The 26,585-nt window shown below is 30.7% G+C and overlaps 1 protein-coding gene across 3 annotated transcripts in view; it reads left to right on the forward strand.

Annotated features, from left to right (window-relative positions):
* LOC106466530 (synaptic functional regulator FMR1-like) overlaps nt 1-26,214 on the forward strand; it is a 48,645-nt gene extending 22,431 nt beyond the window's left edge. For 2 of the 3 annotated variants that reach the window (XM_013926824.2, XM_013926832.2), the window contains exons 10-15: nt 433-511; nt 6,873-6,982; nt 13,337-13,417; nt 16,020-16,260; nt 24,242-24,379; nt 24,877-26,214. In XM_013926824.2, the coding sequence (XP_013782278.1) occupies nt 433-511; nt 6,873-6,982; nt 13,337-13,417; nt 16,020-16,260; nt 24,242-24,379; nt 24,877-25,256 (1,029 nt within the window). In that variant the 3' untranslated portion in view covers nt 25,257-26,214. Of the gene's footprint in view, nt 1-432; nt 512-6,872; nt 6,983-13,336; nt 13,418-16,019; nt 18,717-24,241; nt 24,380-24,876 lie in introns of those variants that run through there. The other variant, XM_022395024.1, reaches the window with a different exon arrangement.
* The last annotated feature ends 371 nt before the right edge of the window (nt 26,215-26,585 follow it).

Consider the following 26,585-nt stretch of genomic DNA (forward strand, 5'->3'; position numbering starts at 1 on the left):
TTTTATTTTTGATTGTCTGATAGAATATACCTAATAGTTTTAAGTGTTATGGCTTTAGACATTTTCACTTTAAAATGATACCATTTATAGAAAAGTATAAATGATATAATTTTTCATTGCTGTTTTACAGTTTTGCTGAATTGTTCATATATTTGTTTGCATATAATGTATAATAATAATGTTGTATTTTTAATTAAGTATTTTTACTAATGTGTACTAAAAGGTTGTCAAATTTCTTGAAGATTAACTTACTACATTAAAAGTTACATATAGTTTCTTTGGTTAAATCATGTTTGCAATATGTGTGTGTGTGTATATATATATATATATATATTTATAATATTAAATAAAATACATAAATATTATATAGGAATTGTATGTATGCTGTCAATTTTATTTACATTAAATACTTTTTTTTCCTAAACATATTAGACAGAAGAAGCAGTGAGAAAAGCTAGAAGTATCTTGGAGTATTCAGAAGAGTCAATTTTAGTATCCAGAGTCTTAGTTGGTAAGTTTGAAATGTGACCTACATGTGATTGTACATCTATGACAGTAAGGCTAATTATAATAAACATAATTTTTTATTTCATAACCTCTACTGCCTCTCAGAACTATACTATATTGGCATAAGGATGTATATACATATTCAGTAAAGTAGAACATCATCAAACAACACAGAAGATTTGATGTTGAACTTCAGTTTTGTAATTTTTAAGTAAGTATTTTAATAAAATAGTTTGTGAAGTCATCGTGTTAATTTTATATACTAGCCATGCAGTTGTAACCTCATTATATTTTCCAGTTATGTTGAGAAAGAGTTGTAGAGGGTCAGAAAGTGCTATTAATTAAAAAAACATATCAGTGGTTTTGAAAATAAAGAAGTGGATGGAAAAAAAAATCAGTAACATCAGACTTGATGGAACAGACATCTAGTGATTTATAGAGGATGTTTTCACAAAGCATTTCACAAGCATTGTTGAACAGATAAAATGTGAAATTAATTATATACTGAGGAGAGGGATTATTAAACCCTTGAAATCTGATTTGAAAAATAAATTAAAAAATTGTTTTTTCGGAATCAGAAAACTGATACTTTAGTGAGTAGATACAGTGTGATCAAATTTAGGTTCCAAAATTTTATTCTATACTAATCATTTTCATTAGATGATTTTTGTTTCATTTAACTATCAATTTTTTTTCTTAGATGTAATTCCGAACTAAGAAATAAATGGTTTATCTTGTAGAAATGTTTTATGTTTTTATTTAAGTGTATATACTTTATTAGGTCAAAGCAAGTATAAGTGAACTTTATTTTAACTACTTTAAGGCAAAGTATTGTAAATTCTTGACTGAAAGTAACAGTTTGCAGACAAGAGGTTTACTTGTAGTTTATATTGTGTAGAAATTTATTTTAAGGTTTGTAGAATTTGATTACAGAAAGAAAACATTATAATTGCACTTAGTTATCATTATTAAAATGGTTGCTGTTTTGTCCAAATATCTGTTCTATTCATTATTCTACATATTATCTAAGGATATCATGTTATATGTTTAGAAAATCTAAGTTTGTGTATCTTGTTTATTAGAATAATTCATTCAACAAGAAATTTAGAAACCCTTCATTACTTAGCTACTTTCTCTGTATTTATTTTTCCAAATTGATTGAGAGAATGCCTTTAGAATAAATTCTGTCAGTCGAGAATTGTTAAGTTGGGCTCGTTAATTTTGATTTTAAGAGGAATGGATTTTGTAAGTTATTGTTCAGATGGCATATCTTTCATAAAAGTTAATATAAATTTAATAGAAAATGGAAGTTGTTTATCTGGATAATTTCAGGAATGTATTCAATCAACGAAAACATGTACTACCACCAGGTATAATAAAGAGGAGTTTTGATTTTTGCTGTTATTTTTAACATGCATTCTATGTCCTAGGGATGCATCACAATCATTTCTATAAAAGATAGGTTGAATCAATGCATCTGTTTGTAAGACTTCCAGAGCAAACTTCAGATTTGAAATTGGATTTTTATTCATAAAGTTATGGGAGGTTAAAGTGCGATGTAGAAGGCAAAATATGGTCAAAGTGACACACCATTTCAGGATATTCCCAAAGACAAAAAAACGACACAAAAGGGTTAAAATGTATTGTAGAATCAATGAGAAGTGTTTCCTGCATCAGCATTGCAGAATGTTCATGATGCACTGGTACCTGATTTTATCAATTTTTGCTTTATACTGGATATCTTGGACTTTATCTGGTGATCAGTGACTAAATTTTTTTTCGTGTATTCTCTTGTTGCAAATGTTGATACTTTTGTTTCACTTCCTCCTAGCATTTCGATGGCTTGATAGTAGATTAGACTCCAATATCGAAGAAATGATTTCCAGCACTATTTCATGCAAGGTGCTTCTTTGGCTGCATTGACCAGCAAGGGATGCAGAACCATTTCCAAGAAGAAAGTAATGACGGTATAGCCTGTCTTAATTCAGTATCTGATGGAAGATTAAGAGCATCGGAATATTTCATCTGCAACATTTCTCTCATTTGGGAGGGACTCATTTTCTTTGAGGAACCAGAATCACCATCTACAAACATTTGAACAATGTCATCCATATATGTTGTAATATACTTCTTTCTATAACATCTCCCATGAGATGGATGAACTGCCCATCCTGGTTTGGACAGTTCATACTGAATAGTTTCAAAGTTAAACTTCTCTTCAAGTTTATTGTCATTATACAATTGAACAAATTGTACATCATCACATTCACTGAACCTCTTGGCTCCCATGATATAAAATGCAATGACATTGCACCAATTTAACCTTTACACACATATTGATCCTTTTTCTATATACTTGAAAATTGTTTATTGTGCACACTACAGATGACATTGTCCAAAGGCTTGGCAAAAATTTTCAGCAATTGTTCATTGTTGGTTTGGTTCTTTATCTTCTTTTCAATTGTTTCCAGTGCATGTGCCATTTTTGAATGAAACCAGTTGGAATTATTGATACTCCTTTTGTGGTACCAACTTGTGTTTAATCAATTGAGCAATCTTACACATAATCCTCATTATCGTATGCTTCATCTGCAGAATTAGTTACATTATATATGTCATCTTAAACATCACCAACTTCCTCAACATCATTACAATCAGGGGATTCAATTTCTGAAATACCACTATCATCATCATTGAGACATATTTCATCGACAGAACAGCTGAGTCATTTTCCCAAGTCAACTTCAAATTGGTAATTGGTGCAAAATCCAAATATTCAAACATTGTAGCTCTATCATTGCTGAAAATGATATCATTTGCTCAACTTGCATTTGGTTTGAACACTTTTTTGACTGGTGTCTAGTACGCTACTTTGAACTTGCTTGTCTGCTTCTGTCAAGGGTGTGCAAAACTGGAATCACATTTGATAGCCCTCCATTATCTCCATTAGCAACAACAAGCTGAGTTGGTGATAAAACTTTATTTCCTATACTGACATAACACGTCACATGCACCACTGCCTTGGCAAAATGAATGTTAGTATTTCCTTTTCCATCTTGAGTGTCAATGTGAATGAATTGCTTGAATTTGATAGGACTCATTTTGTTCAGTTTCAATATTCCTGCTATTAAATACGCCGCTTGATAAGCTCTGGCATTGTCACTTTGGATTGTAATACACTTGACATGTAGAAAATCAATATGAATTTGATTTCTAAGGGCTTCTAAGATCAACAATATTCCAAAATAGTCATGTTTGACATTACCAGATGATATATGATCATAATATATATATATGTAAATCCTCTAGCAATTTGTTGCTTTTGAGATCAGGTTCTTGGTACTAACTGCACCATTGCTCCATATCGACTAAGACCTTGTTTTCTAAAATGCTCTACACTTTTTTTTTTATGGTAATACAATGAATTGAACTTAATTTGGAATCCAGTTTTGCAAATCCCTCATTGGTTTTATGGTTTGTAATAATATCTTGCTTTTTCTCACTTATTGCAATCCTTTGGTTAAACACCCATATTCGATGCTCCATGAACAAGTAAAGAGAAAAACTTTTTTAAAAAGGAAACAAATATAAAGATGACTTATATCAATTCTTCAAAAACAATGCAAGCAAGAAAGTATGTAGGGATGATGCAAGTGCCATCCCTACTATCTTGTCTGCACTGATATTAGCCATCACTACATTTGTTTTTTTTTTTGAAAAGATTTTTCTTTACTTGTTTTTTTCAATGCAGTGTTTCAATTGACATAGGACGTTGTATTTATAACCAAGTTCTAAATACAATGAGATTCCAACTGTAGTATTTATTGTTTATCTATTATTGGCTGGTAATTCTTGTTTCACCCTGTACTGTACTCAAGCTTTTTAAAGGAACACCAAATTTCTATAAGAAAACTAACTTCAAGGGGGTAATGAGAACATTGTTTACACTAGAATTATAATTTTTTTTAATTACGACTAGTTATTAATAATGCTTATAAAAGTGGATACTCTGTTTGAAACTGTCACCTCAGTGAAATTGGTTGATACCATTGTTTTGGTTTTTGAGTTATGTAATAGAAAAGAAGTAGAAGAAAGAAGAACAGGAAATTCATACTTTTTGCTATGATATTTACAGACATTCCCAAAACTTGTGACTCAGTAATTATATAGATATTGTTATAAAAGGAAACACTGTTAAGTATTGTAAAGTTCTGGTGATATTTAAAATACCATTTTGATGAACAAACCGAGACACTCCTACATAGACAGTGTTAATTCCTGCCTGATAAGTTAATTGTCGTCCTTGCATCTTCAAAATTATTGTGATGGCTTTCAATTCATCGATGAAAGTGAAAGGTATTTGACACTTATGACACATTTCAGTCTGTTCTTGACATTGAAGCATAATGCTTGTCCAAACTATATTGTATGCAATTAGACTCTCATATGATACTGTTGGTTTCATCACTATTCTCCTCTGCTGCATCCAAATGACATTTCAAGAGAACAGAAATAGTAATCTTCTGTTTCTTGAGTTTGTGTCAAATATCATATTGTAATTTGCTAATAACGTCTGAGAAATAATCAAAAGTATCATTGATGTTGCATAGCTGCTGTAGTTGCAGCTTTTGTATCATTTATTGTCGGGGCATTAACCAAATTTAAAAATGTTGCCCTACACAGCTGGTTGTCATTTTGATATATTTTTGAATATTGATTGAACATGTGCATTGAAAGTTGTTTACAGGTAAACTTCTGAAGGATAATTTCGACTTTCTTCTTGCCTCAACATATTAGTTGACAATTCAAATCACTCAAAATATAACCTGACAGCTTTCTTTACTGTGTTGGAGTCATTTTTTTATCAATTGCTCGATCCTGAGCAATACTACTGAATTGTAACACATTGTATTTCTTTCTCATTGATGAATATAACTTCCTGCTGGGTATGCTAATTGCATCATTTGCATCAACTAAGTAAAAAGCAATTGTACTAGCTGCATAGTCAAATGAGTACATAACATTGCTATTATTGTGTCATTTCATAATGATCCATGTGGTAAGTTATTGTGAACATGACATATGTCTCTGCATAATGACATGCAGGACGTTTTCTCAAGCATCCCACATTTCTTTGACTGATTACGAAGTACGTTTTCTTTCAGTTGATCAGCATTTGTGGGAAAAACGAGATAACATACATGATCCATTACAGCTGTAACTAATCGAAGTTGTCCTACATTGTTTGCTTAGAAAATTCGTCTGGAATTTATTCTGTAGACCAAATGCAACCCTAAGATCTTTCAAGGTTTTGATTCTTTTTTGATCCCAAGACCCATTCCTTTTAGGAACACATGTTGTTTCATTGTAATTGACTACTTTCACTGCTTTTCTTTGATTATTGCTTTTCAATGCACCAATTTGTCCACACCTTTTGCAATTAATCTTCTTCAAAATTGATTTACCATTCTGGGCACAACCACATCTTTTACAGACATCAGAGCCTTCAATTTGGCATCTTCCAACCTTGCATTTACATTGTAGTGATGTAATAGTGCTATAAATCACTTCTTTATCTGCTATGGATCACTTGTGGATACATTTAAAGCAGTTTTTGGAAGAAAATATAGCATGTAATTTTACCAATTTTTGGAACAAAAATGTAGAAACTCCCCACTTCGAGATATTGTTTTGTAGGTTTACACATGTCAATTTGGTAAAAGTAGCTATTTTCGACATTTCTAATGAACAAAAAAACATTTTCAAAGGCTTTTATCCAATTAAACTTCATTGTGGATTCATCCGTTTTTTAAAGTTTGTATATCAGATGTAGCTTAATATAAGTTTATGATATTTCTCATAAATTTTTTTGTTGATAATTTGGTTTTCTTTTATCAAACTTGGCATCCTGCTCTAAAGAAGTTTTAGTAATTATTAAAAGGTTTTGCATATTTATCACACGTTCTTCTACATCTCTGTGGATGACTTGAGTTGAGTGGTTAGCTTGCCATACTGTGAATCAGAACTCCTTGGTTTACTCCTTCTTACTGCCCCAAAAAGAAAAAGTGTTTTATATTTTGGGTCCATGGTTGCATCATTAGATTGACAGTCATATCTTACTATTCAGTCAAAAGAAGGCAGTGGGTGATGTTAAGTAGCTACATTCCTTCTAGTCGATCGCTTAAATTAGGGACTGCTAGAGCAGATTGCCTTCACATAATTTTGCATGAAGGTCTATAAACAAACCTACACATGTATGTTTGAATTAAATGCTTGACTCTACCTATATTATTAATTGTTTACCTTTATTTACATTGAAGAAATTCTTTGTGTATAATATTAAAATGAAAATTTTCACTTCTCAGGGAAAGTGATAGGAAAAAATGGGCGTATAATTCAAGAAATAGTGGATAAGTCGGGAATAGTAAGAGTGAAGATAGAGGGAGACAATGAAAATCAGGCTCCTCAGGAAGAGGTGAAGTATTGCTTATTGTACATTTTGACGTGTAATTAAAAACAAACATCTTTTCCAGCAGATTCTTTTCATAATCTCTTAAAATGTGTATGTGTGTAATTTAGAGCTGGGTGACGTATTACCTATGAGCAGCAATTAAATCATTAAGGGCTTCATGTACTACTCAGTTAATTGAAATTAAAATTAAATCAGTTAACCCTCTTCAAACAGGTCACAGGTCAAAGGCCATGTCATCACATTTGTTGACTCGAATTCAAAGTTTTATTGAACTACTATTTCATGAATACATTTTAGTATTATACATTATTTATTTTTTAATTTAAAAGTAACTATTAAAAAAACACAGTTAAACATTGATTTTTATGTGTTACATGGTATGTTGAATGCAGCACTGGTTCCGATTAGATGTTTGTAATGTCAAAATACTAAGTCTATAGTTTTGTACAAATTAGGAACTCAAATTACCGATATTAACAAGCTAGAATATAAAATAAGAACTTCATATCTTTTCTATTTGCTGAGATATCTCTCATCCTGAATCAAACACAATGGCCCTGCTCACCTCTTTCAATTTTTGGAAACGGTCCCTTATATACACTTACTTCAATATATGAGATGTGAATAACCAATTGAAAGCTCAGAATGTCCCTCTAGTGGCTTTCTCAACCATTTTGATGTGTTAGGACGTTATATTGTTCTTTCGAATCAAGATTTCAAGGAGGTAGCTTGTGTCTGTAGTCTGCTCAAAATTTCATATTTTTTTAGACCCAAATACTGCTTAATTACTAAGCTTGATAAATTATAGTGGAATCAGTATAGTAATTTATGATTTTTTGGTTATTCAACTGTATATATAAAACCTCAAAAAAAAATTACTTCATTTCATATTCTCCACGTGCAAAATTTTAAAAGGCTTAGCAACCTATGTCAACCAGAAACCGAGTATAAAGGTTATAACTAGAAGAGATAATTGTTTGTTTTACTTCTTTATTTACTGTTTTATATTTTAAGAAAAATAAGTTTAAGAACTTATTTTTAAATAGTAATAATCTATATATACATATATAATGTATAATAATGGAACTGTGACTGTATTTTACAAAATACTAATCTACTAAAACACAGCCAAGAGAAGTCGCTTTGTAAAGACTGAAGATTAGTTTTTATTATTGGATATGGTAACATGAAAGCACGTGTGCCACATCATTGTAACTTCTGTATTGTTAGCCAGGCATGGATAAAAAGTCAATATAATAAATATATATCAATGTATAATGTTATGAGATTGAAGTTATTTAGTCTAAACATTTATGTTTTTGTGTTATAATTTGTTGTCATTCTAGAATGAAAGAAGTATACTTTATATTTATTTCCTAATTTTTTATGGTGGTTACAAGATCAGTCAATTCTATGAAACACATGCAGAGATTCGTTAGTGAAATAACAGATAAAATATAAAGTTTTTTTTTCTTAAGAAAAGTTTGATAATTATCTGTACATTATAAAGACTTCGCATGTGTAATTTGAAAATTTTCTGATGGTGAAAAGTATTTTTAATCTTAAAATGAAAATTACTATGCATGTTGGATTGTCAACATTTGAAAAGAAAAAAGACACGAGAAAAAAATTGCTTAACAAACCTTAACTTTATAACAAAAATTTGATATTTTGTCTATGAAAGCATTGTAATGTTGACTGATAATCTGCCAAACTTTGTTAACACACACTTACTAATTTAAAAGCTATAACATAAAAACTATAACAAGTGCAAAATAGTTACGAGGTCGGTCCCAGTGACTGAGCTCGTGGTGAAAGAGTTAATCCTCTCACTATGGGTAAGTTAGTGTGCACATGTCATGACCTTATACAGAATTACATTCAAAATTTAGTTAAACTACTTTATTATCAATGTATACAAATAAACTTGGCATCATCATATAGATAATAAATCAAATTTTAATATTATATAAGTTTTAATTTCTTAATTTTATAAGCAAATGTTTAAATAAATTCTCAGTCTTCCCTAGTATGAGAATTGTGACATTTGTTCTCTCGATCTTCCCCTTTTTCTAAATTACTTACTACCTTTCTGAAGGACAGAATTTAACATAAATTACTCTTTGTAATTTAGATATTACTAAAACAAAATCTCAAGTTTTTATGGCCTTAAATCTCCTTTGATTACAGAGACATAAACTAGATAGTCAGACCCACTTGACATACCCACCTTTCACATTCTCTCTTTCACAAATATCTAATAATTAAGTAAACAAAAATCATTTAGTATACTTGTACCATCATTATAAAAAATGTAGGCTTAAATTTCATTGGCATCTAACAGCAAAAAAAAAAATCAAGGGTAAGTACAATATTTATTTTTTCATTAACATTTTTATTTATTGTTATAAATGTAACTAAAATGTAATAATTAGAAATTTGCTAGATTAGGTAAGGTAAAAATAATACTAATAAAAATTCTTCATGAGGTATGCTCATGATCAGCTTGTGTGTTATGTCATTCAATACAGTAATGTGAGCTGTATATTCACTGAGTGGCAGGGTTATTAGTTAGACATGGTTCAAAGGGCAATAAGAGAATAAAATTAAGTAGAAATAAGCTGTTTAAGATAAACAGCTGTAGTTTTTAGTTGAGTCTGCATTCATTCCAGAATGAAAAAAATTTTAATTTAGATTTGTTTTGTATTTTCTTGTGTTGATTATAAGGTTGGTCAAGTTGATGGAGTCCATGTAGAGTTAGGGTAGAGAAAATAACAGATAAAATATAAGGTTTTAATGAAAAAAAAAAAGTTTATCCAAACACTAGGTAGTGTGTCTTGTGGCCAAAAAAAAAACAACCTGCAGGACACAGTGTGATAGGAGTGATAGTTTAGTGATAGTGGATGTGCTCTACTAGATTCTTACTTTACATACCAAATTGCAAAGCAATCCATTAAGAAATACATGAGATATAACATCTACAATTTTGGTTAAATTTCTACCACTTTTTTTTTTTTTTCACATCAAAAGTATGAAAACTATGTGATAGAAAAACATACTATTATGTATTTTTTTTTCAAATTTGGTACACTGATGCAAAAAACGTTCATATTTAACCAAAATTTTTGTGCATACCTATGCAAAAAAGTTGTGAGCTATTGGTCTAACGTTTTACTATAGTTTGACCTAAGAATAAAGTGGACAGTTTTTAGTTTTTGTCATTCGGATTAAAGATGGCTGATTTAGAGCAGCAAAAGTGTTGGTTAGACCAAGCAAACTAGATTAGTAGTTTCTAGCTCAGGTTTTCAAAAGAATCATATGGGTGGATGGTTATTATTGATTATTCAATGCCAACCTTTCAACACAGATTTACTAACTTTTATGAAATTATCCTAATTAAAGAGCATTTAGCATTGCATGAAATTAGCTAAAGACATCCTTTATTGTGCATGTCTTGAGGATTTTAGTGACTTACATTCAAAACTTAAACTACTTTTTGCTTGTTATACCAATTAGTATAGCATAATATCGTAGCTAATAATCTATGTTTTAGTAGTATACAAGTTTTTAGTTCTTAGTTTTATAAGGCAACATAAAAATAAATCTTGCATTTTCTCTAGTGTGAGAAATGTGACATTTTTTCTCTAGGCATCCCCTCTTTATTTTATTCACCACCTCTCCAATAAGTATGAAAATTATTGTTAATTACTCACAATAAAATCGTCATCACTCAGACAAACCATAATTTTTATAGCCTTCGATCTTGTTTGGTTACAGAGTCATCAAATAGAAAAATCAGACCCCTCTTGCCACACCCACCTGTCACATCAACTTTCAGGATTTGTTAATATTTCTCTTACACTTAATACTATATTAGTTATGACCAATAAAAAGCCAAGGTTTTCATCTAGCAAATGGCATATTATATTATGTTGTTCTCTGGAAAGAGAATTGTCAATTGTTTAGGAAAAATACTTCAGTAAAAAATCTGATTTTTTTATATGTGAAAGACTTGTAATGTTTACTGAAATTCTGGCAAATTTTGTAAAGACATACTTTCTATATTAAAAGTTAGTAGTGTCAAAACTAGCGACTTTAAATGAGTATAAAGTGGTAATGTGGTTGGTCAATTTGACACAGCCAGTATAGAGAGAGTTAAGAAATTAGCATTAAATATTGATACTTTATATGGCTGTACTGATCACATGGGGGTAATGACAAGAAACTGTTAATATAAATTCCATGGCGTTAGTATAAAGGAAGCTATTAACACTGTTTTAGAGAGGAAAAACTACCACTATATTTTTTGAAGAATCTAATTGGATCTGTAAATTAAAAAGACTGTTTCGAATAATAAGGTTGTGATCCTAAAGCTAATGTTGGTTACTGTTGAGTGTCACTTTCTTATTTGGTGTGGTTTGTTGGTGTACATTGACAAAAAGTCGTGATATCTAATCAAAAACACCTTAGATGTGAAAAAAGGTGCAGCCAAAAAAAGGATTGAGTGTGCGACTTAAAGGAATGGAATTAAAATCGGTGGCCAAACTGATAGCTACACTTGTAGCATTGATAAGAATTTTACAACAAATATTTATACGGTACTTCGCTAGGCCACATACTTTATTTTACTCACCATCATGCCCATAGTTTAACAAAAAATATCAAAAAAATTTGTTTCAGTAAACTTTGTATTTTTAAATGTTATTTTCTCCATTCTAACACTATATGGGCTTGATCTATTTGACCAACCTTACCATCATATGACTAAAAAATCTATATATATAATGCACAAATATCTGTTGCCTGTCTGTCTGTCTGTTTAACTACTCCTAGGTTGCTGGGCCAATCTCAACCGAACTTTTGGGATGATAGTTTTGAACAAGGGGCATGTTAATGAAGGGTTCACAACCCCTCCACCCCCATTATTGCACACTGATTTTTCTTCCATTTACATTGTGTAACTTCAACATAACAGCTTCTACAGTTCCTAACCAATTAGAAACATAAACTACACTATTGACAAGAAAGAATATAAAATTTGAACTTTCCATATCCTATTCATTTGTTGAGATACCAGTAATTGTTTCTTTATACCAATCAGAGAAGCACTTTCCATCTTTTCATGCCTTTCCAACCAGTTATTCACTCATGGACATGTTTAAATGCAATTGAAAGAGCATATTGTAATTTACAGGCTTTTTTTTTTTATACATTTTCAACTGTATCTGGATTCCAGCAAGCAATAAGCTCAACTTTGAGAAGAAATCTGTTGGATTAGAACTTCGTTTCATTTAAAAATTGTCTCTACTATCTTTTCTTCTTCATTCTTAGCAAAAATTCTTCTGTTAATTACTGAAAATTGTATGAACAAGGACACTTTTATTAAAATTACTTCAAGGTTCCATACATTCAGCAAGTTGGTGACTGTTGACATGCTTGTCGAAGCTAATTTTAGCTTCTAATGCTTTGGACTACTATCTGTAGCCACCTTATTGAAATGTCCCATCATAATGGAGTTTGCAACAAATCCTGGCAGTATCTTTGGTTTTGTTATACTTCAGCCAAGGACCTGAATTAAACCATTGAGGTTAAGAATATCTCTTCTTACTATGGAAATTAGACTTGGTATGAGAGTCTCATTTTGGTTGGATAGGCCCATATTTGATATCTCTTGGGAAGAACATCATAAAGTCACTAAATTCTTCACTTTTCTTAAGAGGCATTCACAGGATTTGCAGGGGTGGTTTAATATTAGAATTGCAACAGCTTGAGAGTATAAGCTTATTGTTGAATGAAACTAATTCTTTTTTTTACAACTAATAAAAATGGATACAAAATATAAAATATTATAGAATACAAAAAAAATGTTTTGTAGATGAAAAATATAATTAAATAAATAGGTTAAAATGTATATTAAAGGAAACTAATTGAAAAAAATTGCCTATTGCTCTGAGCAACACGTGAATGCTTGATTTCCATGAAATTTTCTGATTTTTGTCTTAACTGTTTTACAGTAATTAATGATTCTTATGGGCCTACAAGAGCAAAGTCTCACCAAATACCTTTTGTCAATACAAGAATCATCAGTTTCCCTTTTAGTAATTTTACAAAATAAACTTTGAGGTTATGTAATCCGTACATGTTTTACGTACATATTGTGATTTAAATATCATAATATTAAGTGGTAATGGTTTATGGTGCTGGCTGGAAAGGAAAATATGCAGGTTTTTGGTTCCACATTTTCTTTGCATTTTAAATATGGAAATAAAGATTGTTTAGCATGAAAAGTTAAACTAAATTCCTACATTTACTTTTTTTAAACAGTTTTAAAAGTCTTCAATCTGCTTTTCTTTTTAGGTTCCATTTGTTTTTGTAGGAACTGTTGAGAGCATTACAAATGCTAAAATTCTTCTAGAATATCACTTAGCCCATTTGAGGGTAAGTTGTATCATTCCTTATGTGTGTATCTGTGTGGAGTACTTCTTTTATCATTAACTACCAAATTATAATTTTTGTATGAAAACAATTATTCTTTTGTAAAACTCAGCACTACATTATGTCATGGTGTATAGAAAGCTTGATGTGTGTGTTTCAGGCTCTAAGTTTACCGAAGTAAAAGCAATTAGGAAAACAAAACAAACTGTAGGGTGTAAACTTGAAAATTATCATAAAGTAATAGCCCCTATTATAAATTTGTAGTTTCTCTGTGTTGGTCAATTTGAAACTATAGACTACAGATGGCTAATTAGTGGGCTGGATCTATTTTATCAAGTCTGTTTTTTGTTTATTTTATCATATTTTATCTTGGCCAAATAAATAAAATGGAAAGCAAAACTGTGGCCAAGCAAACCAGACCTATGATGGTTCTGACAATGTTCTTCAAATGTTAACTCAGCTATTTATTCAAAATCATATAATTAACTGAGGGTCTGTAGTAGACAGTAGGAATTCAAATTTAAATTAAGTATTCTGAATGTACTTTACCTGGTAATATAGTTTTGGTCCCTAGAATACAAACCACGTGAGAAATTGGCCCATGAACGTGAAGTTGGGCATCCATGTTTTGGACCATCACTTTCTCAATTTTTCTTGCATTTATTTTTTATGCTTCAGCACTTTACCATATTTAATAAATTTTTATTAAATCTTTTTAGCACATTAATATCTTGAGAAATTTTTGTGAATTTCATCTTCATTCCAAAATGGGGAAGTATAATGTTTTTAAGGAAGATATAAACAAAAGTAATAAAAAGAATGAGTAACAAGTATGTTAACTTATATGATGTAACTGGGATTAAAGAGAGAAAAAAATGCCAACCATTCAAGTATATGTATGTAATTATTATTATTTGATGAAACAAGTGACAGAACAATATATATTTGCAAACAAAAGCAAACAACATAAAGGGTTCTGGCAAGCTCAAATGTGTTACTTCTTGCACCTCATTACCTGTAAAATGTCAACTAAGGTTTTTGATGTGTGTCTATGTGTGTACAACATAGATATTCATGTAAATAAACAAATGAATAAAAAAAAAGATATTTTAACCAGTGATAACATGAGTACTAAATTTTTGATGAAATGCATCCATATAAGATAACATAGAAAAGAACACACTGATGTTTGTGAACAAATCTCCTTTCATCACAAGTGGGTGTGATCACACTAACTAATATCAAAGCTTTTTCTAACTTGTATTCATGACTCAAGGCTTTTGTTAACTCAAAGATGTCATGGGTATGAAGTAATCAAAAACAAATACCATTATAGTTAGTTTTAAGCAATCATTTGACCTTGATGACAAAAAAGGTTGTAATAACTTTAGGTTGTTATTTTCATAGTTTAAAGCATCAATGTTTTGTATTAAAAAATCAAGGACAAATTAATCCACTGTTAGTTAGCTTGTTTCACTGAATAATCTCTGACCATCATGAAAACAAATGAATACAGCAACAGTGTTCAAATTGTTTTTAGATAAATGCAGTAGTATATAGTTATCAATATGTAAGAATATAATGTATGGTTTAATTGAGTTCAGTATGTTCATGACTAAGGTATATGCCACATTGTTATTAAAGAAGTTTGTGTTTGAAGATTTTTTATAAAAAGTTGACTTGTAGGGAAAATTAACAGTTTTATGCTACTCAAGTAATTGACTTGGTGATGTGGGTGTGAAGAGGTTATGTCACTCATTGAAAGTGTCAGTGTCATATAATTGTTTTACACCAGACATTTGTTCAAGTAGTAAATAGCTTTTTATGGAGCAATAATAGCAACTTTAATATATATAAATTAAACTTTTAGAGAAAAATTAAGGTAGTAATTTATTTTCTTGGTAAAGTTACGAGCAAATGCTCTTTTTCAAGCTAGAAACAAGACTGTCAGTTAATGACAATTACAGGAACTTTTTTTCAAAATTTTCCTGTAATTGTTGCTAAGTGACAGGCTTGAAAAAGAGTGTTTGCTTCAAACATCACCAAGTAAATAAACTACTACCATAGTTTTTAAAGGAGATTTATCTCTAAAAGTTTAAGTATATATAAAAACACAAATTTCATCGGCTTTGACTAATGTTGGCTAGTTTGTAATGATTTTCAAGTATTCAGTACTGGAAATGCAAATGAAAAGAAGATCTAGTCAAGTATATTTTTATCTTGTCAGACCTATTTTAAATTTAATTATTTTGCTATGACACTTGTCTTTGAGAAAACTGTCAGGCCAATTATTGGTATAATAACGTTTTCTTCCTTTCCTCAGCAAGTGTTATATAAATGTGTACTGATTACTGAAAAATTTGCACAGTGACATTTTTGGTATTTAAATTTGATAATCAACATGTCTAAAGCAAGAGTTTGCTAATGTTGAGGGAAATGAATTAATGTGCTCTCTTAACAGTATAATTAGTCAATCAAATAACATGAACAATTCTTAAAATGGAATTTGGTTACACCAGTGATTATGTTTTTTTATATTTCTTGTGCAAAAAGAATGATACGCTTAAAAAAAATCCCATTTAAGCTATCTGTTTTTGATATATAGGAGGTTGAAAAACTACGTCAAGAAAAACAAGAAATTGACCAGCAACTTAGGTCTCAGATGGGCAGCATTTTGAATTTTCCATTACCACGACGTGGTGGGCCTGACAAGGGATACAATTCTGACATGGATGTTGGTAGAGGAAGAGGAGGAGGACCACCAAGAGGTCGTGGAAGAGGTGGAGGATCAGGACAGGGGCCTGGTCGCAAATGGGCAGGAGATTCTCGCTACAACAATAGTACTGGTACTCATCCTGCAACTCTCATTGACTACATCCCTAATGACAAGAGAAGTGGCACAACCACAAATCACAATTCCCAAAGGGGGGGACCTGCAAGTGGCTATAGAGGAGGAGCAAGGGGAGGAAACAGAGGAAACACAATTAGAAAATAAAAATTATCCTAAAGTGACTATTTGATTGACCAAAAACTTTGACCTGGCATTGACAACTTCAACAAAGAAAACAAAATTATAACATTCAGCAGTCTAGATTATTTCTGCTGTTATATCTCGATTATTGAAATCCAACAGATTTTTTTGTTTGGTTAATCCTGTTTCTTCTTCTTGTTCAGTAGGTGTTGCATACCAAATTTTTTGCTGTTAGTAAAGGAATTAAGTAGTATATCTTGAGGTTTTATGAACTTCTCTAACTTAGTTAATTTAATTAAAAGGTTGAACTTCTTGATGGTTGTATCCAGTATTTGTTTTCCCACAAAGTATTGGGCTCAATTTAATTAACATTTAATTTGTGGTCTTGTTGTAAAGTACAGTAATCCTAAAAATCTGAGAAAAAGGGAGTAACTTAGGTTTATAGAATATTCAATTCCCTTTTTAATTTTTGAAATGAATCTTACTTATTTTATTTAGTTATTTCCCTCTGGTGAGCAGCACATGGTTCTCATGATGATCATGGTAATGGATAAGAACCAGTTAACTGAGCTGCATCTTTGTTAATTTCCTGTATTTTATCGTAAGTATGTGCAGTGACTATGTCTAGACAAAGCCTGGGAAAGAACATCTCACTGGAATGAACCAGAGAGTTCCATGCTCTTAAAGCTTTGCAAATAGTTATTCACTGAGAACTTAGTTTTTGGAGAAGTCTCAGTTTTCCTACTGATATAAATAATGTGTGATTGAAGGACCTGACCAAAAAGTTTTTTGGGATTTCTTTCAGAAAAATTAAGAATGTATAGTATACAGAATTGTGTTGGGCAACTATTTTGTGTGGACAGATGGCTTAAATCCAAACATATGGAGGGTGGATGCCTTTTCAAAGGATGTGCAACACTATAATTATTGTTGCTAAAAAAAATATAAAAGTCACAAAATATAATAAAACCTATACTGATTGCATTGTTTACACAAATGTGTGTAGATAACAGTTTACTTAAAACTGAAGATCCTTATGCTTGATATTTGAGACACTTGGGACTTGTATGACAAATACCATCTTTTTTCAATAAATGCATAGAGTTTGAGATCACAGCTTATTAATACCAGTTTCTATATCAAAAATATTCTTTGACATTGAATGTTTTAACAGAAGTTTATTGAATTACCTATTGAGTTACCAATTTAATGAAATGGCATTATGCATATTAATGTATTCTATTAATGTTCTGCAGCAAATCCAAAGTCTTAAATATGAAATCACAAGTCATCTGTTATAAAACAGTTAGAAGTTATTTTATTACATGAGATAAGACTTCTGTATGAATATTTTCCTTTTGAACAGCATGCATAAATGTGTGTGTTAGTAATTTTTGGAGTATTATTCAATATACAAGTTGATGAAAAGCTAATCATTTCATCTAATTTTGTTTGACGTACAACTGTAACCAATTCTTCATTTAAAGTTACCTGGAACTGATAATGTAACCTTACTGAAAACATCAGTATAGGCATGAGAATTGTTTAAAAAAAAACGATTGTAATACGAGAAATACTACAGGATTATTCGTTACAAAATCTTTAATCCCACATTGTAGATTGGTAATTGAAGGTATCTGGAAATACTTATCTGTAAAAGTAACTCTTGAATTAATTTTTGCCTAAACTCTTATATTGTAAAAGGTTTTAAAAGACACAGAAGCTAATGTTTTTTCCCTTAAAAAACAGGGTAAGGTTGTTTTATGTAACCTTAAAAAATTTCCTGTGTTATCAAGGCTATGACAAATTATTGTCATTAACAAATACATTTTCAAGATCTTGAAATGTCTTATTATGAACAATCTGTGTGGCTCACTAACCATATTCTAAGCCTAGTATTTGAGTACCATCATTGTGCTTGTTGTTAAGAGCTGCTGTTGGGTTTGTGTGCCATCTGTACTCGAACTAGCAAAGCTTGATCATGTCCAATGTTGATGAAATCAATTCGACTAACTTACCATTTAGTATCACATTGATGGTACTTGTTCCATCAGAAATTTTTCATGTCGTTGTTGGTTAATTTAGCAATGACTTGTTATCCTGGAGATTGAAAACAATCCATTGCTTACTCCCGGGTTGAGTGAGCCAAGCAGACAAGAAAGGGTCTCGTGACCAGTTTGGGCCACATCATTGTATTTTATGATTCTGAAGATTTTGATTATTTTTACATTCTCCCATGGCTTCTCATTTATACACATTCAGTTCATTTTTTGTATTGAGAGGTAATGTTCCTCATGTTGTAATAAAGCTACCAAGTTTGGAAAATCTCCAGTTGGAGTCTTGTTTCTTCTTTTTTTTTAATTTCTCTGTGTCTGCTGCTGGTGTAGACCCTTTCTACCCTGCTTGCTTCTCATTCATCCTTATTACTAAAAAAAGAAAGAAAAGTATTGATATTAACATGCATTATTCCTGATTTTATAGAGTATTGTATTTATAACAGTTATTGGTAAGAGTATAAGAAAAAATGTGAAGAAAACGGGGCCTGAAAGGGTCATTCCAGGCTTTATCAAAGCTTGACTGCATTTGTATTTCTGAAGATGCATTATGGATTGTAATCATTAAGAAAATATGATCTGTAACTTTCAACCATATTTGGAAAGCAACCATATGTCAGAGTGCAATTTAATACTAACAATTGGTAAGAAAATATTTTTTACTTTGACTATGAACAAAAATAGTAGCAATTATTATAATCAGCAGAATGTCACATATTATAAGCATTTCGTTTTCAAGATATTTCATTATTAACAGTATTACACAAAATTACCTATAAGAAAAGTAACTTCTATCATTGTTTTAATTTCTGTTTTTACTACATTCATATATACGAGGGTCTAGCATGGCCTGGTGGTTAAGGCAATTGGGCCACAGGATCAAATGCTGTCACTGAACATGTTTGTACTTCAGCTTCAGAGGCATTATAATCCCATGCTTTGTTGACAGAGAGTTGCTAATTGGTGTTGTTCACGGACTGTCCTCTCTCTAATCTTACTCCAAAATTGGGGATGTCTAGTGCAGATAGACTTTGGGTAGCTTTGTGTGAAATTCAGCAAAACAAATAAACTTGTGTATATTTTATCACTGTAGAAGCCCCTCAGTGGCACAGCAACATGTCTGTGGACTTACAGTGCTAGAAACTGGGTTTCGATACCCGTGGTGGGTAGATCACAGATAGCCCATTGTGTAGCTTTGTGCTTAACTTCAATCAAACAAACAAAAATCACTATAGAAAATTTATTTAAAACTTTTCTAAATGCAGATGTTTTGAACAATGCCCTTTTAATACTAGATACTGTTTGACATGTATAGATGTCTCATGTTGATTTGCAGAAACCTTGTTTAAATCTTCCATATCTAAAACAGGCAACAAATAAGATATGCCATAAGGGGGTGTCCAAATAATACTCTTAGAAAATGATTAGATCTTAAACTTTATATGACAAGTTTATAAATTAGTCATACATTTTGTAGAAAGTTTGATCATTTAGTGAAAAACAAAACTACAATTATTCATAATTCAGTTCCAGTAGTGTCATATAGTGAACAATATGTAAGTTAGTAAGGTAAACATTAAGTGATATGGAAAGTACAGATAATAAACAACAGACTTTAAAAAAAAACAACTGAAACCACGTTTTTGTATATGCAAGTCTCAGAACTTATTTACTCTACCTCTCAGTGCTTCTGTGTATTGCAAATTGAGCCAAAGTAAAAACTTGCGATATTCTGGATAAAATAATAAGCTTGTCCACTACACAGAAATACAAGAAAACTAGATTAAAAAATTATTTTTGTTAAACACTGTGTGTGTGTATATATTGCTGCCAAAATTTATAAGTTCTTAGAGATATTTTAGTGTCGTCAGGCTCAAGTTTGAAAATAGGTTTACAAAACTATATACAATATTCAACTACTTATCATTTTCCTCACTGGATTTCTTGGCTTGCATCCACTTACAAAACAAAATTGTGCTCTGCATTTTAGGGCTTTTAGTGAGTTATAATAATGACTATCAAATCCCATTATTGGTCTCACAGGATTTGGCAATAGGTGGTGTTGACTAACTGCCTTCTCTCTAATCATCTATCACTTCAAAATTAAGGATAGTATAGATAGCCCTCGTGTAGCTTTGGGAGAAATTTTACAAAGAAAGCATAGGACAGAAGAAATTTGTATCTTTACCTACAGAGCTTTTAATGATAATTTGCAAAGTAAGATAAATGATCAATGACAAAAAATTATCTTATTAACAGTAATTCAAGTAATTAATAACCTGAAACCTTAAGGTGCTTAACCTGGAACAAAGAACAGAGATAAATTTATTTTTGAATCTCATGACCTACTTAATTTGAAACATTCATCTTTTGTAAAGTTTATTGTTGTGAAGAATTTTTATGAGTGACTGTTTAGTTAAAAATTAATGTTGGTACTGTAATTGTTAAAATTTTTACTAATTTAACTTGAAACAAATTTATCAACAGAGAAACAAAAAGGTGTTTCTTTAGTACTCTTTTAAGAATTTTGACAAGAGTAAATTGAAAACTACTAACCCTATGATTCATTGCACATTTGGCCCAGCATGGCCAGGTGGTTATGGTGCTTGATTTGCAATCTGGAGGTCGTGGGTTCAAATCTCTGTCCCATCAAACATGCTCACCCTTTTATCTGTGAGGATATTATAATGTGACAATCAATCCCACTATTAGTTAATAAAAGAGTTAGTGGTGGGTGGTGATGACTAGTTGCCTTCCCTCTAGTCTTTCACTGCTAAATTAGGGACAACTAGTTCAGATAACCCTCATGTAGCTTTGCACGAAATTCAAAACAAGCCATTGCATATTTATATGATCTAGGAACTGTTGTTGACAAAAGTATTATTTTGATAATTTTTTTTAAATAGATGATCAAAAAGTCAAGAGAAAGTTCACACATTTTACCTCTTATTTAAGCTGGAATTACAACCATTTTTTGTATCTAATAATGGAGTGCATCGCATATAAAGTAAGGAAGAATTGTTTAGTTATTCAATAGTGTTTTTTAAGATGTTTTTGTTAACTTGCACTTTTCATCATACCTATAAAAAAACATCCCGATTCACACTTCCATTGGTAACTAATTAGTGTTGTGAGCTCAGTTTCTACTTACGTGTAGTAAGTAAAAAGAGATCAATCGATGAAGAATCTAGTAAAATTTTTTCTTTATCTTTAAAGGTATCACGCATAACTGGTCATTTCGAATTTGAAAGTTTATATCTACTTAAAGAAAAAACAAGCATTTAAGAAGTAGGAAGTCATAAAATATACTAGCAGACATATTATTTTAAACTTGATAAGTCTTAAAAGCTAACATACTTTGCCAGCTTTATTTCTTTACGACTTTTGTCATTGAGGAAGTTTTAATCCATATTTTTAATGTAGCTATAGATTTGTCTATGATGTAATACTATTTACAAACAAAACTGTATAGGATATTTCAGAATATTTTATGTCATGAAGAAAAATATCTCTTCAAATCTGCAGCCTGAATTTATTTAGTAGATAAATGAGCTTATACTTTTTGTTTTTGAAGACAGATATTACTGTATGGTCTTGAAGTACAAAACCAAGTGATTTATTAATGTAGGTTCAGAAAAAAAAGGTAAAATAATGGACAACAAAGAATGCCATTCACATATAATGATTTTTATTTTTCAAATCATCCTAGTTAAGATACAAGTTTGGTTAAGTTGCTCATTATATACTTATTTATGATAGTGTTGCTATTTTTATGTTTTTTTTTCAGTGACATGGATTTAAGGGGGAGCTTATAACCATGGTCTGATTTGTTCCACTTTTTTTTTGTTAAGGCTGTAATTTTATTTAAATTTATTTTTGTACAAATATAAGATATTTTAGGACTAGTGATACTAATTTATTTATTGATATAATCTGACACCTTTTCAATTTCAATGTAAACACAAATCGAAGAAGAGTATTTGAAGAGCAAGAACAGTGTCCAATAAATATTACTAGACACACAATAAAAGAAATACTTTTTTTGTGCAATAAATAACAATAATATCACTTCCATGTAACATTGCACCTTATGGGTTGCCCTTATTGTGCAATGAATATTGCGAGTGACACAACAAAAGGAATACTCTTTTTTTTTTTTTCCACATGACAATCAACCTTAAAGTGCAGTGAATATCAGAAGTCACATTACATCTTTAGTTGAGAAGGAGTGTTAATGTGCAGTAAATATCAAGAAGTTGTGCATACTGTTACCACAAACTAATGTTTGCTTATATGAATGGTTTTAGGATTTTTTTTTAATTATGCAGAATTTTATATTAAACATACAACTTTTTGCTAGTATTTCATACTCATTACTACATAGTAGAAGTATTCTTATTTGACACAGTAGTCTATTATAAATTATGAGGAAAAATCTTATTCAGATACGATGGTTCACCACTGAAGAAAAATTACAGTATTATCAACTGCAAACTTTTTTTTTTGTTTCATGCTTCTTAGATAAGGACACTCTTACTAATATCTTAAACAAACCCAATAACGTATAAAGTACTTTCTTCCTACTATCTGTGATCCAAGAACTAGTATGATGGGAATCCTTTACAAAGGCAGACTTTATTTGAAAGCTGTAACTCAATTCAGACCCCTGCTCTTCTCCCCAATTTTCGTTGAGCACATTAAAAGTAAAATCATTTTTTGACAGTGCAACATGACACTTCATAGGTACATCCCAAAATGAAATTGCTTGTTTTCAGACTTTAGGATAATTTTTAATCCATTGTCAAAATACATAGGAATTTCAACTATAATTGAATAAGTGGTTTTTGATATAATTGTATGTGTTATGTTCAGAACTTGTGTGCATCTGTTATTTCAAATATATATTAGAAGAGACTTGAATTTGAAAAACGGTTCTTATTCATATAATTTTTACTCTTATGTTAAGTATTTGTAAACTCAAAAATATATTGGATTGCATCATAACATTATAGGAACTGATGTCAGGGGAAATAGACCTAAATATAATTAGAGGGTTAAAGGAAAGTAATGTAAATACACCTTTCCTACAATACAAATAATTTTCCACTCTAGACCAGTCGAACTTTGTGAATATCTTACCAGACAGTAAAGGAGATAATGGTCTACCAGAAATAATATTTTTCCCTGATTACTTTCTAAAAGGTGATCCCCACGTTTTTGCCCCCAAATTTCACAAATAAAGGTAAACAATTTATAAAACATCTTATGCCTAATTTTGATACGATCCAAAAAACTTACAAAAGGGTATCACTTAACAGTGTGGCTTTGGGTTCAAAAAGATGTGAAGATGATAATGGGTTGGTGTGAGTTATGAATTTTAGTCAGCCTGTGAATAACATGTGTTAATGGAATTATGTCCATTTAGAAGTTTTGTAAATTGTTTTTCATTTTACTATATGTATTGTTACTAGTTGAATTTTAAATTTTTAGTTTGTACCATGAAACCAGCTTTTAAGTGAATATAGAAACCATGTGTTTATGAGATGATCAAGTCTGGTGCTTGAATTTAAGTATAAAACAAATGTGCTTCAGGGTTATTATTTAAAAAGTGTAGTATTTTTACTTTAAGTTTTTATATTGTGTTAAACTGCTAAAAAAAAAGATTTGCTTTGCATCTGAATTCTATTTTCAGTCATTTTTGCCCATTATTTTTCTCCTTTATAATTATTGCTTTTCATTATTCCATGTAATACTTTTACTAATCTGCATCGTCAAATTTTACTAATGGTTTATTGTCTTTAGGGTCATGCCGAGAAACTCCTGATGATGGCAGAGTATTGGACCTTCCTCCACACCTAAGAGGACGTCATCGTGTAACAGGTGAAGATGAATCTTTATTAGATAGCCATGAAGTATCCAGTATTGCAAGCATGGATAGAGGTGGGAACATAAAAAAAATTATGTATTACTCCTTATGATTTTTAATTTGATACTCTGTTTTTAGCATTTCTTCTTTAAAGCTGATAATTTTTTGGTATTACAGTAATTGAATTGTTTTTCCCAGAAATATATTCACTTCTGTAATTGGTTAGTATGTAGAATAAGAAATATTTTGTTTGATAATAGAAATTTTCATGCATATGTTTGTATGTTTAATAGTGCTTTGACACCAATGAGAATTTTCCACATTTACTATACTTTTATAGCCATTCGATGGCATAAGGGATTTCCCTAATTATGCAATAGAAACGTAAAGCCTCATTATAAACTCTGTCTCAGATACTGCTAATTTTTATGTATGAAGATTGTCAGAAAAATAATAAATTTCTATGAAAACTTGTTACATAGTTGAAGAAGAGTATCAATGAACATTTATTAATTACTTTAATGCATTTTCTATTCTTAAAGTTAATTGCTGTATTTCTTAAACTTTTTAGAAAGTGTGTCATACATTGAAGGTTTTCAAAGGCAAAGACGGCAACATAGAAGAGGTAGCAAACATCAAAAAGATTCTCAACTTTACAATGAACAGCCCTACCTTGCAGAATATAGATATTCAGAACCTCCTGATGTTGGAAGAGGCAGGGGTAGAGAAAATAGAGATAAGCCTTTTGCTCCTCGAAATGCTAGGGGGGAGGAAGACAGCAACACCAATGGTGAAGCTAGTAATGAGACTTCAACAGGATTAGCCAATGGATATTCTGTCCCACCAAAACAGCAAAGAAAGCCTCATCAGGCTTATCACAGACCAGAAAAATCAACTGAACCAAAATGGTCTAAATCTACAGATAAAGAAATAGTCAATGGAACAACTTAGGAGGTTTCTGGCTTAAGTTATTCAGCTAGTTTTGTGCTGAAATTATTGTAATGAACAAATGAAATTATTGTTTTCCCCAAGATAAACAGTCGATATAGCTGTCATTATATCACTTAGTTACAACAGGTGCTTGTCATTCTGACATACATCAGTTGTAAGTTTTTACACAAAACTCCTGCAAAACAAAAGTAAGAATCCAAAAAGTTTCACAGAAAACAAAATCTTAAACATTGAACAAAAACATTTGCCTTTTGTTTTGAAAGTTACAATTGCTCAAGTTGGCAAGATGGGCCACTCCATATGATAATTAATAAACATTTGTTTTAACATAGATATTGTTTAATTTAGATAGTTTGAGTTAATTATTTTCACCTTGATAAAAAAACAATTTTCTAAATGGATGGATGTCTGTCTTTAAACCTTTATTCATTATGGTTTAATTTGACATTCAAACAGATAGGGAATTGTTTGATTGTCTGTGTTTGTGTATTGAAACTTGATTGATATTTTGAACTTAAAAGGGCAACATGTGGATTGTATACACAAAAAAGTTGGAAAAAAAAGTTAAGTGTAAATGTGATAACAAAAGTAGTCTGTATAGCAATAAAATATTAAACAAAAAATGAGTGCTATTTATGTGTAATTTTTACTTTTTGGAGATTTTTTTTCTATGTAGGATAAAAATCCAAAAACTGTGACTAGTTTTAAAAGACACAACTTTTCTCTAGCCACAATTTCTTTTATATACCATTGACAAAATGTCACATTATTACTATTAGTCTGTTGAGAAACCTTTGATAATAATAATAAAGTTTTATCTTTTACAAATTGGTTCTGACATGTATCAGCCATGTAGTCAACCTGAGACAAAAATGGAAGTACAAACCTAATAATCCACAGTTGTTCTGGTGTCTGTAATACCTTTGTTTCGAAGCAATAAAAATCCTGACAATTCTTATATTGTTGTTTTATCTTACACGCTGTTGCTGTTTTGGCTTACGTTATAATAATTTTTTGGTCGACTTTTTTAGAAATTTTACTTCTAAATAAAAAAAGAACTGAAAAATTGGGGAAGTTAGTTGTTTCAGTGCTTCTGGTTCAGATGGTGCAACAACTTGAGGAGTAATTCTGTTTTGATAACATACTTTTTTAATGTATGACACAACATTTTGGGACAAATCAGTCCGTCTAGGCTGTTCCATCTTCTAAACTAAATTAATATAATTTAAATATCTTAAAGCCAGCCCTTATCATTCATATACTTATCAAGCTTGTCCTTAAACTCTATTAAGAATACTGCCTCTACAACATCCGAAGACTACCCATTCT

This window comes from Limulus polyphemus, unplaced genomic scaffold (genome assembly GCF_000517525.1).
Source record: "Limulus polyphemus unplaced genomic scaffold, Limulus_polyphemus-2.1.2 Scaffold74, whole genome shotgun sequence".
In the NCBI taxonomy this organism is placed as follows: Eukaryota; Metazoa; Arthropoda; class Merostomata; order Xiphosura; family Limulidae; genus Limulus; species Limulus polyphemus.